Genomic DNA, 13,387 nt, shown 5'->3' with positions numbered 1-13,387 from the left:
CCTGCTGAATAATTTCAGTAGCTGAGGTTGACTCTTTGCTGCTTTATTGTCTATAAAGGTTTAAAGGTTTTATCTGTCTGCTGAAAATAATTATAAAAATGTTCTTTTGTTGGCTTTAGTGGAGAATTTTATTCCCTTAGGATACTGAGGGATGTTCTTTTCTCCTATGCTTTAGGCATTGTAATAGAAACAAATTTTGAGCAGAAGTTCTGAGTGTTCTTTTCTTTATTGTTTATGCCAGTTTTTAGTAGCTTGTGCTTTCATAAGTTTGCCAATATAGAAGGTTTTAGTATGAAAGATGCAGAGAAAACACTTTTGAAAACTTAAATTTTCTACTGCAACCTCTCTTTTTGAGGTTATCTTTAAGACCATAATTTTCTTACTAGCACATTACTAAGTTGTTCTTTTCTTTTTTGAGAAATAAGATAATACTCTGCCCAATTAAAACTTCTTTGTTATAGGCTTGCATTTTGCTTTCTTTAACTAAACACCCATTGGGGACACTGAACAGATACAAACCTTCCCAGATGGTACTTAAGATCGTTTCTTTTTCAGCTTTCTCAATTCTGTAAGGATTTAATTTTCACGTTTAGCTCTGAAGAACAACGGTAATATTAAACTGTCTGTTTTAATTAATTAAATCACAGTTACAGTATAGAAATGGGCAAAGACTGTTCCTCCTTCACTTCAAGTGCATTTAAAATATTGGCATTTAAAAGAGTAAATGCTTCCAAAATAGGTAAGGAAAAAGATTACACTGCATCAATAGTTACCAGATGTCTTTCAATCCCTTTGAATTTCTGAAGGCATCAGCTCTGAGAAATATTTTTAACGTTGCTTTTTTTTTTCTTAAGTAGTTGGTGAAAGATGAGAAAATACAGGTGTTTGGAAACCTCTCTCTCTTCTTTGTCTATTTTCATGTGATTGTTTCTTTAGTTAGTTGTAGTACTATTTTCACTATATAAAAGCTTTGCAAGACATAAGGTAAATATTGGATTAGTTGTTGTCCATAGATACCAGATTTAATGCTTGTTTTCTTTCTCCGAATTATCTGTGGAATGTGCCTTTAGAATTATGTCTCCTGAATTTGTACTTTCTGAAAAGATAACTGACTCGGCGTATGATGTGTTTCACACTAACACAAGAACACCTTTCAAGGGTCAGACTGAAGGTTCATCTGATCCTGCATCCTGTTCTGAGAGTGACCTCGTGGGTACCGAGGAAAAGCTATAAAAGCAAAACTAATGTACAGTGATATTTCCTGTACTGTATCATTCCAGAGTTTGGGTTTGTGGCTTGCAGATAGAACACGCGCACTCTCTGACCCTTGATGGGTCTTTCTTGCATGATTAGTGTGGCACTGGCCTTTCATAGTGTGTTACACACCGAAAAAAATAAATATAATAAAGCAACAATTCAACAATGCCAAGTCAGGCACTCCAAGTTAAGAAATGTCAGAAGCCACAAAACTACACAAATCACTTCATGCCTTTGACTAAATTTAAGGGATTTGCAAAAATCATCCTTTTGTAGGTGTTTATATAGTGTGATCAAGATTTCTTTTTTCTTCTTGATAAACAAGGAAGGTTCTTGTTAAGAGACTAAACAGACATTCTTTCCAGATATTGTATCATTCACATAGCTGTTTTCAGGATCCTTCCCTTTCGTAGCATCTGTTTTGAAGAGAAGAGCAGAGCTGTGTGTCATTGCGTACTCTGAATCAGTGAGAATGGTATTGGCGGCAATATTATCTCTGTCTTCCTGTCTGATACAAGCCTTGGGTAGATAAAAGAGAATATTTTCATCCTTCTTTCCAACAGTTCTCTGAGAGCTCAGGTTCTTTTGATGAATAATTATCTGCCTTGGAACTGTGATCATCAATTTTTGCCATAAATTGCAAAGTCCTCTAAGGTTTAGTGGCTTTCTAGGATTTCATTGCTTGTTCAAGCAATGGCAGTGTTTGACATGTACTCACTTTGTGGAAATATAATCTGGAATTTGAACGGGTTAAAATATATAGAGCTTTCTTAGAATGTGCACTTGGTCTGTGTAAGCGAGTCATTCCCAACTGTAATTATTATATAAAGGGTACAAACATTGATGGGACGTTTGGTCAGCAGTGACTTATGTCCTCCTAGCTATTGGTAAAGGTAGTAAATTGCCTTAAACCGGGCATATGGGGTTGCTTTAGAACTCTTTTTTAGGAAGATTCTACAAGCCGATGTTTCTGTGTTAAGAACATTTTAGGTCTACTAATTAAATGGATTAAAATCAAATTAGTATAGTTTTTGTACAACATCTTTTCCTCACCCACAACTCTAAAGCAATATTTTTGGGGACAGAGTCCAAATGTCATACCATTTCTTTTGGTACTCTTACCAAAGCATATATAACCAGTAAATTTACATGGTGTTGGTATGTGACAGAGACTCTCCTCTTGTATCAATTTGATTTCCATGTAAAATTTCAAAATCTAGAATGTAAGGGTTAAAATCTCATGACAAAAACATTTACTAAACGTTTTTAAATTATCTTTGAAAGTCTATCCCCAAACCTATCATGTATAGCATTGGGCAAAAAAATAACCCCAAAAAACCCAAACCAAAACCTGAAAGGCATACGAGGGCATTTTGTTGTGAGTTTTCAAATTCATCAAATGAAAACAGAGAGCTGTAATGAAAGCTGTCAGACTGTTTTAACTGCAGATTTTGTTGCTACTTGCATTGCTTACTTTGCTGTGACAGATAGTGTTTATAGTTTTCAAACAGTTCTGCAGTACTGTTTTTGCCAAGTGATATCTGTTTATACTTGGAGAAATGTGGGCCCTCTGTATTCCATCTGAAATTATTTTTATCAGTTAATGGTATGATTCTTGTTCGATGGGCCTGAGAGCATCCTTCTGTGCTCTCTGGCCACTGACTTAAAAGCTCTCTTAAGCCAAGGATACTTCCTTAAATAGCACTTAAGTCCCCTTTTCTATGCGCAAAGTCTGAACTGGTTTTCTGCTGTCATTGCTTCTGTCATTGCTGAGCTTTTATTGGAAAGCTATGTGACCTACCTTGGCATAGTCTTGTTCCCTGTGGTCTCTGACGCAAAGACAAACTAATAACATCTCCCCCCCTTCGGCTGACAGTTTGTACCTTTTGTATAATATCCTTTCCTTGATGGTTCTCTTGACGGAGAAGAGTGAATGCAATTGGAGTAAAGACCTAAAAGGAGAATGTATGATGGAGTAGCAGAAGCGCAAGATTTATGAAATGGCAACAGAGTGGAATAGAGGAAACAGTTAACTTTCCTTATAGAAAACAGAAAGGACAAACCAGATATGTTTAAGATGGATGAAAAGTTTTACCAGCGTAAGACAAATATGACTGGAGTAGAAACCAAACCAAAGGCCTGTTAAGGTAGTAAATAATTCGATATAAAATGACACTTGAAAAATAATACAAGCAGTATTTTCTGTTTCAAATCAATGGAATACTTGTAGTCATAGCAGTTTCTGTATAGACCTAGAATCTGCTGCTGCCTAGGAACTTCCCTGTGAGTAGCTCTGGTCAGCTTAGAACTGCTCTACGTAGTAACTTACCACTCTCTTATTTTGCTTTGTCCCACACACTGCTCTCATCAGTTGGTTGTGAGTTGTATTCTGTCCAATTTTGGCATATTTCTGAAATTTAGTTGGGTTGGTTTTTTTTTTATATAATAGAGGACTCCATGCAATATTTTCCTGTCAATCTGTACTCTTAAGAGCTATTTGTAAATGTAAATGAAGAAACAATGTATGTATTACGATACATACGACTTAGATAATGGATACAAGCTAACTCATCATTACTGCTTCTTCTTTTTTTTTTGTCTTGTTTGTTTACTAATGCTATTGGGTATTTTTCCCTCCATGAATGTCCTCAAGTTGCTAAATTCGCCAAAAGTAGGAACCGACGTTTTCTTACACAAAAAGAAAGTGAACAAGAAGATGCTTTAAGAATAAAATAGAAGAATTTTTATGTCTTTGCCAACCATGTATCTTGAGTAATTACCAACTCGGCTACATTTGGTACATCTGTTAAGTGCACTGAAGAGTAAATACTAGATATGTTCTTATGGGATCAGTCCGATTGTATCTTTTCTTTTGCACCTAAAAACTGCGTCTGTAAATGAAAGAACTCCTGTTTTTATGCTTTTCTTTCAGTGATGCCTCTGTGGCCTGTTAGAAGAGTAGCCCTTATTGAACATGCAAGTAGGAGTTGTTGTTGGGGATCAAGGCACTTATCCTTCCTAGCCTTTACCTTCTTTCACTTGCAGAATATGCAAAGGAGAATCAGTTCTTACCAAGTGTTAAGACTTACCTGTTGGTAGAGGATGAATGCAAGTAGCTAGATCTTCTAGTACTGTAAGCTTTGATTGCCACTAATATTTCTAATCTAGGAAAGAAAAGATCCACTGACCTGAATCCATGTTTAGGGCTCTAGGCATAGTTTTGAAATCGGCACAAGTGGAGATCTTAGCAAGTCACTTAGCTGGTTTACCGCTTCTTTTCCCTTTGTAAAATGAGTATTTTTTGTTTGCTCTTTGGGATGCTTATAAGGAAGCAAATGTATATTCTATTTGGTTATTGAAAACATCAACAAAAATTGTATTTTTCTGCATGTTTGCTTGAGGTCTCTCTTTTTTTTTTTCTTTTTCCCCACTGATCAGATACAAAGAAGGTGGTGAAGCTTTGTTAGTATTGCTTCCCTCAGAGGAAAAAGGCATGGTGGAACAGCTGGCGCAGAGGAAAGTGCCTATCAGTGAAATCAAGTAAGTGACTAATAGCTTGTCTGTTATTCAGCCTTCTTTCTACGGGAATAATGTCTGATGAGTCTATGACAATGCTGATAAAGTGCTTGAATTGCCTGGAGCTGGACAAACAAGGGAGATCATTTTGTTTTGATACTGTTGTAGAAGGAAAAGACCTTGAGAGGTTACCTATTCCATCTCCTTTCCCAAAGGCAGGATCAGCTGCACAAATCATTCTTATCAGATGCTTGTCTAACTTGCCAATTAATATTTTCACAATTTCCCAAAGTGATCTCATCTATACTCAACAGTTCCTACCGTTAACATTTTTTCTTCAAGTGTCTGATAGGCCTTGTAAGTAATTTAAGTGAAGTGTTTCTTTTGTCCTGTGCCAAGAATATGTGGAAAATGATGTATTCTCTTATTCTTTGGAACTATTTTTTATGTAATTGAACATTATCATGCTATCTCTTTCTATTCTTTTCTTTTGCAGATTAAAAAATTACAATTTCTTTAATCTATCCTTGTATGGTTTTTATACCTGTTATCATTCTTGTTTCTCTTACCTGTCTTTTCTTTAGTTCTAGACTATTTCTCCAGTTTGTCATGATCTTTGTGAATCAGTTAGTTGAAGAACAGGAAGTAAAAGATGTGGCTAAATGGTCATTTTGCATGCTAGAGAGAGTATTCCAATGGAAATCTGTAGAGATCTGTGCTATCTGTACAAAAGAGAACTGACTTTGAAAGAGTTGCAGAAGCGTATAATGACATCATGTGAAAATAAAAAAGCACTCACATTTCTAATTTCTATTAAATGTGAGTAATGGACATGTAGGAAAGACAGAAACTCGTAACTGTAAAAATAAAAAAACCCAAATCAACCACCACTAAAGAGAATTGGTGGTAATTTCTTAGTTAGCAGCTATAGGTAGGAAGAAGTTCATTGTTCTTTGAGCCTGTTAGTCTAACGTCAAATCAAAAGAGGAAACAGGATGTGAAGGAAATACGGAAGAATTGAAAGCAAACCAGAAAATGTGGTATGAGCCTGACTGCATTTTGAATACTTGCATAGTTCAGGCTACACCATGCCAAAAATCACAGAGTGGAGCTAGAAGAATTTGGAGGAGGATGACAAGGTAGAAAATTAGGCTTCTGTACAAGCAGGTATGAGTAAGGCTAGCACTGTTTTACTTTGAAAAGCTGTGACTTGAATGTGAAGATATGGATATCTAAGCAAAGAAGGTAATTAACTGTATGCAGAAGGTGTTTGTGGAACATTTATTTTTGAGAAGAAATCAAAATAGCGTGAAACTTTTAAGTGGGTATTTTTACCTCATTGCTTAAACTTTCAGGTCTGATCGAAATTAACAGGTTGTCATTTCTGCAGAGAATAGAAACATGCATATAGCACTTTCCAGATTTAAGGTTTAGTTTTATTTTTTTAAAGTATTTTTGATGTATAGGATATGCCATTTCAGAGGCACTTGTGAACTGCACTTGTGAATGGTGCTTCTGTGTAACAAACTGAATACACAGCAGCCAGTGAAGTAAATACACCTTTTCTGGTCAAACACATGTATCAATTCTGTGTAGAACACGTGTGAACTTCAAACATAAGTCAGCTTTTGCTAAAACAGGACTAGAATGGAGTCAAACAACTACCAGAAGTATAATTGTGCTTAAAGCTTTCTTTTGACATTGCTGTTTTAAAAAAAACCCACCACACAGCAACAAAAAACCTGAACAAAAAAAAAAACCCCAACTGAATGTGAACAATATCAGTAAAGAAAGTGAATTAAAGTCTGATATTTTCTTTTCATTTAAGCATATAGCACTTTAAAAAGATCTATCGTATAACCACCACAGCCTAAGCAAATTGTCTCTTTTTCCAAACATCATCTTTTTCCTTCTCAAAATGATTGTTATTCAAATAACTTATCTTATTTTGATATTCACTAAATAAACGTCTAATGTCATGCACATTATAGATATTTCACCTTTCTTTGACAGCTAAGCTTTTAACTTCTTGAGTAATGCAGTTAATTGTTTGAACAGCTTATCATAGAAAATGGTAAAAAAATCTCTTTAGTATGTATTTATCCATGTAAATCCAAATTGGTATTTTTGGACCAGAATAACAATTTGATTTTAATACGGAAAATATTTCATTTCCCCCCCCATAAATACATCTTCTCTTTATAATCCAAGTTAGATGTGTCTCTGGAGAGACATCCATGGCTGCATCTCTTAACACATTCTTCCTAATCTGATGTTACATCAATAGAAAACTATGCTGTTTTTTTTTTTCCTTTTTATTTTGAACACCACCCCAAAAATTAATTCTTTTACCAAGCCACTGAGGCATATGTAGAATAAATACGTTTAAATAACATTCTTAACTGGAATCATTATAACCAAAGTCAATGCTTTTGACTGATAATGTATTTTATCACCCTGCCTTGAGATCCAGTTTTTCAATCTGCCAAACATACCTTATTGGTATTTGTAGCGTCATAATGAAGGGGAATACTTTTACTCACAATTGTCTGCCTAGTATGGTTAAGGCTTAAATAGTTTAGGATTGTACTTGTAAAAGGCTAACTAAAATCCTTAAAGAAAAAAAATTCTTGTAATTACTTGTGGATTGCAAACTAGCTTCATCTTAAAAGTTTTTAACTACAAATTTTCTCAGGTTGTTTACTTCTACCCAGTTTCCCAGTTAATACAATGCTGGTGTGCTTTGTCTGTTGATAAATTGTGGAAGAAGTTGCTTCAACCCATGGATCATGTTCCAGGTCTTCTGTTGAAGTCTTCTGGTGGCGTTTGTGTATATTCACCTAATTATAGATTCTCAAGAATTGAGCATTGTTTGCTGCCAACAAATTTTCTCAGGTTGTTTACTTCTACCCAGTTTCCCAATTAATACAACCCTGGTGTGCTTTGTCTGTTGACAAATTGTGGAAGAAGTTGCATCAACCCATGGATCGTGTTCCAGGTCTTCTGTTGAAGTCTTCTGATGGTGTTTGTGTATGTTCACCTAATTATAGATTCTCAGGAATTGAGCATTGTTTGCTGCCAGCAGAGTTTTACAGGTTGTTTACTTCTACCCAGTTTCCCAATTAATACAACCCTGGTGTGCTTTGTCTGTTGACAAATTGTGGAAGAAGTTGCATCAACCCATGGATCGTGTTCCAGGTCTTCTGTTGAAGTCTTCTGATGGTGTTTGTGTATGTTCACCTAATTATAGATTCTCAGGAATTGAGCATTGTTTGCTGCCAGCAGAGTTTTAACTCTTCAAACTTCTGAAAATCATTCTGAAAGCTTTTTGTTTCTGAAATGTCACTGTTAATTAAAGTGTTTGTTTTGCTGTTCTTGTTAACCTGTTGTCTTGCCTAGGGATCACAAGAACCAGTTTTCTGTTACTTTCCTTGTTTTGTATTTTCTGACTCTCAAACAGCTCTTAACATTTCTTTATTTCATTTAGACAGAGTTTTTACAGTTCCATAATTTGAAAGAAAGAGGGGAAGAACTTTTTTCTTTTTCTGAATACCTATTCAAAAGGCTAGGGTTTGGGATGTTTTCTTAATTTTCAATTTTAAGTCTAAGCTCCCTGTAAAGCCTGTTAGTATACTGTTCCTTTCTAATCAGCACAAGCTGCCAATTTACAGGTAGCGCTTTTAACAATATCTCTCTTTTTCATTGTTCAAACAGAGCATGAGAAAATGGAAAATATGCGATAATAAATACTGTATTTTAGAGCATTCAAATATGGCAAAAAGCTACTCTGAAAGTGTTAAATATTGTATACATGTTTATAAGGAGTCTATAATTTCAAAGTTTTAGATGCAAACTGTAAGCTGAAATTGTTTTTGATAATACCTTAAGACCACTTCATCACGTCCAGTTTTGCTGAGTAACAAGATAAGAGCTGCTTCCTGAGGGGTTATCATAACAAATTTTGTGTCTTGAAAATTTTACCAGACGAAGTGCAAGTATGTAGATACCCACAATGTAATACTGTTTTCTTTAATATTATGACCAAAATTGGTTCTTGAAGAAAACGATGACGACAACAAACCACCTTTTTTTCTGACAGTGGAGGACACTTGGATATTCATCACTCTTAGATGTTTCTTGGGTATTGCTACTGCTTGGAAGCTGGGTGGAATATGGAAACTGTTTTACTACATCATGGCTACATGATCTTTTTGGTGGTTGTTGAGCTTTTTTGTTTAAAATCTGCTTTGGAGAGGATGGGGAAGAGAGAGTATCTACTTAAAGCAGTGCTTGTACCCTGGTGTTAAAAACGGGAGAAATGAGAGGAAAGCAGAGTGCATATTGACCAGGAAATTTGGAGAATGCTGTCCGATCGGTTTGTAAGACCAAGCAAGCTGAGTTCATATTTACGAATTTACAATCAAGTGTGGCCTTTTATGCAACTGTTAGGCAAAACCGCGACTTCAAAAAGTTATTCTGCTCCTTAAAGGCAAGATTTGTGCTCACAGAGTAAGAAAAGAAATAAACAGCCTAGTTAAAATGACAGACAATGTCATAAAATCTCCTTCTAGTCTTTGCATAGTTGGTTCTAGCTCACTGGTTCTTAGCTGTTTAGGCAAGCTTATAAATGACAATAATTCATTTAAGTCTTTAGATTTTAGGTTTGTCTCTCCAAATAGTCACATGTATATAATTATTATAGAGAGTTTTATTTGTTCAGGAAGAAATAACATGCGAACTCATTAAAACCAAAATCCAATTTATCAATGACTGGCTTTCATATTTTTGGAATCCCTGCATGAGATGAAGACCACAGTGAGTGACTGTCACGCTACAGCGTTAGAGAGGAATGAATCCACTATTATGACACTTTTTTTTGATATTCAGTGTTGCAAATTTACTCATTCATTAACAGACGCATAACCTCAAAATGTGCTACAGGCACCATATTCTTGGTTGACATTGCTTAGATTTACGCCACGTTATCTTGTCATGCTTTTAACTGTAAAGTATCTTGTATTTTTTGTCTCTTTCAAACACTTTTCTTGCAAATTTCAACCAAATTACTCAAACTAAAATTTATGTACAGTCAACAAAATGTTGTTACATCTTGTCTAAGATTATTGTCCATTACTCTTGGAGCCCCAATGGCATATTGTCTCTTAAAATAATGAATCATATTCCTACAAGAATCAAGTCATAGAAAAGAATGGTAACAGCGGGCCCAGGTGAGAATTTGGACTTGGTATGCATTTTGAGTTTGACAGTGACAACAGTGAGTAGCTGACAGTCCCAGGTACTCTGAGTACAGCTCCAAGGCCGGTTTTGCATTTACCTAAAGATTTCACGTAGACCATGTTTCCCTAGCTTAGGAGAATGTGCAACTGCCAGATGCTTTGCTGCATCAAATATGACATCTGCTGTTTCTTTCCTATTCTTAAAGCCTGCTAATGCTGCTATGGAGGATAATCAAACTGATTAGTCATGTTTTGCTTCTGACTAAGCTATGTTGGCCATTGTATGTTTGCTTATTTTCTTTAGGTGCTTCCAAATTGTTTGTTTGGTATCAAGAAAAAAGTTAATCATTTAACTTCTCTTTTTTTGCCCCCTTTGAAGATAAGCACTATGTTTACTTGCCCTGTCTTATAGATTTTTATCTATCTCAGATAAGTTCTGAAGAATAGATAACAACTATGAATCCAAGTGCTTTGACTTTCTCTCTAGTTGCTATGGAGCAATTTCTTTTGACCCAGCTGATTTATCCAAGTACCTGTTATCCTGTGATTTGTGATTCTGGTGTGAGCTTGGGCTGTGCTGTAGCAGTTGTTAGCTGTCTGATTGCAGCTGCCACTTTGGGTGAAGACAAGGGAAAAAAAGACACTAGCTAATTTAAGTGCCTTTGAGGTCATATCTTAATAGCTTTCCCATAACTTACGAGCAATCCAAGACTTCTCTGGGCTGTCTTACTACTGGCGTTCATGTTAATTTTTTTTTTTGTTATTCATGCTATCTCTTCTTTGCTTTTTGTATCTCATTTTGTGCTTGTAATTCTTATTTATGCCAGTGTATTTGTGCTGTTTTTATACTTGTCTCCAGTTCTACTTTAAGCTTTCTCCTTGAGTTTCAGGTCATTGTAAACATCTTGATTTCATCTAACCAGCCTTTTTACTCTTCCTCCTGTCTTTCCTCTGCAGTGAGATAGTATATTTTGTGTTTGTACCTTCTAATACGATTTGGTATTAAGCAGGCCACTACTTTTATTTTAGTATTCTACCATTTTTCCTTTGTTAGGATCATAAATATTTTTGTTGTCACCTTCTCAATCTTGTGTTAGAGAAAAAAAATCTAGAAAAGCCTTCTCTATTTATTTTTTCTGTTTTAGTATCTTGTGTGCATTCCATCCTGCATTGCATTTCAAAGACTTGTTGGTCAGTTTGTCCCTCACTGAATTTTTCATGTCTTTTCTTTCTTTTCTTTCTTATGTCTGTACGCTTTCAGAGCAAATTATGTGCTGGCTTGAAACTGGAGCTCAGCTTTTTGATCTTTCAGTAAAACTGTAGCTAAATAGCTCTTGTGTGTACTACAGTTTTCCACTGGCTGTATCTGACAGAGATAAGAAATTGAAATGGTGAGAGAATAAAGCTTGATGTCTTTAAAGTATTCTTTGGTAATACCCTCTAACCCATTGCTTAATTGCTGCTTTCATATTTGATAAGAATAATAGATGATCATAATGGCTTATGTTACAAAAAATGACTAAAATATTTCTTGCCTAGTATTTTAATGAGTCATGTTTTTTAGACCGACATACAATGTGAAGAGGCAAGATTTTGATTCTTTTTTTTGTTGTTGACTTCCTTCAGCAAAGGCTATGTTTTGTTGTACAGTATGAGATGATGTGGCATACACCAGCAAGAACCAGATTAAGAAATGTGGTAGTTGTGCATCTCTCTTGACCTCTGCTTGAGGGCTAACCTGCTACGGTGTTGGTAGGTTGTATGATACATGTGGGTGACACTAGCAGATCAAAACAAGAAGTAGATAATAAAAGATCTGGGTGAATAAACCTGGAATAGTGTAGGTATCACTGGAATAAGTGTAAAAATCCAGACTCTGGGAGAGGACTTGCATACCTTCTTATTAGGTTCAGTGGCATTTTCTATAATACAGTTACTGTTCTTAAAGATCAATAAGATCTTTAAGATCTTTAATCACTGTTCACCTGATCAATATCTTTGAGATTAAGTGGACTTAAGATCTCCTCACATCCTTTATTTTTGCTCGTCTGGCCGTAAGAAAGTAGTACTTAAATTTCAGTATTCCCAGGGCAATGGATCTTATTTAAGCTTTCAGAAATGCTGAGATTTCCCTTATGAAGACTGCTATCTCAAGAGAAAGTACTACTATAATTCATTATGCTTCTTCTGTATCTTTTTCTCAGCATTTTTATAAATTCAAGGAGTTCTTTACTACTGATTTTGGCTTTGCTTTGGAAGAAGTTTCACCACCTTCACTGAAAACTGTATATGGATAAAAAGTCCAAGCTCCCCCATTTGTCTTTTCTGTATTATTTGTTTGAGGAGTGTATGCTTGATCGTTAGTAAGGTTCCATTCTAAGCTATTTCAGAGTGGTAATAACTTTATGCATATTAAAGCAATGCAAAAAGTGTGAAGATACTCATGAGAACATAATAGGTGCTTATTTTTTGCATGTTCTAATAATTAAAGCTGACTTTCTTCTTTTTTTTTTTTTTTTTTTTTAATTAGAATTAATCCTGAAAAACTTACAGACATCCAAAAGAGGATGCAAGCTTTCTTAGCTCAAGATCAGGAGTTAAAAGACAAAGCTCAAAGGGTGAGTCATCTGCTGCACTATAGTTCTTGAGGCATGCTGGTTGAAACTGACCTGCTCATTTATGCAGCAGTGTTTGGAACTGCTAAATTGTTCTGATTTTTAAGCTTTAAAACATGGCATCAGTAGAAACAATAAACATGTATTAGCGGCTGGTGGTAAGTGTGCCTGTATAGCCTCTCTGAGTTGGCACGGGTTTAACATGGGCTCATGACGCTAGTGCCTGAAGAACCACCTGACCTGCTGCCATTGTACCAAAGTTAAGGCATAGGTGTGGACAATGTGTATTTCAGTCTTGGATATGAAAGTAATTTTTGATTTAGTAGTCACTGCTTCTCAGCTGTTTGAGAGTTTTTACTGTTTTCTTTGAGTCTTTCCCAGCTGTTTGAGACCTGAACCTGGGGAGGAAAAACCTCATACACCAGTACAGGCTGTGACCAAATGACTGGAAAGCAACTTTGCAGAAAAGGACCTGGGGCAACAGGTTGTCCTAGTGAACAACAGGCTGAACATGAACCAACAATGTGACTTTGCAGCAAAGAATGCCAACCACATTCTGGGGGGCATTAGGCAGAGCATTACTGGCAGGTCAAGGGAGATGGTCCTTTCCTTCCCCTCTACTCAGCCCTGGTGAGACACATCTGAAGCACAAAGCTTGCTTCTGGGCTTCCAGTACAAGAAAGACGACCTCCTGGAGGCAAGAGCAATGAAGAATCATAGAATCATAGAATGTCTTGGTTGGAAGGGACCTTAAAGACCATC

The 13,387-nt window shown here is 35.8% G+C and overlaps 1 protein-coding gene across 1 annotated transcript in view; it reads left to right on the top strand.

The window, feature by feature from the left end:
* The window catches only part of DDX10 (DEAD (Asp-Glu-Ala-Asp) box polypeptide 10), a gene marked incomplete at its 5' end in the record, with an annotated part of 31,960 nt that extends 19,302 nt beyond the window's left edge, over positions 1-12,658 (top strand). The window contains 2 exons of the mRNA XM_009704256.1: positions 4,696-4,797; positions 12,541-12,658. Coding sequence (XP_009702558.1) covers positions 4,696-4,797; positions 12,541-12,658 — 220 coding nt within the window. The remainder of the gene's footprint in view (positions 1-4,695; positions 4,798-12,540) is intronic.
* Between the last annotated feature and the right edge of the window lie 729 nt (positions 12,659-13,387).

The sequence above is a fragment of the Cariama cristata genome, unplaced genomic scaffold (genome assembly GCF_000690535.1).
Source record: "Cariama cristata isolate BGI_N322 unplaced genomic scaffold, ASM69053v1 scaffold6147, whole genome shotgun sequence".
NCBI lineage: Eukaryota > Metazoa > Chordata > Aves > Cariamiformes > Cariamidae > Cariama > Cariama cristata.
This window is presented reverse-complemented; position numbering and strand designations above follow the sequence as displayed.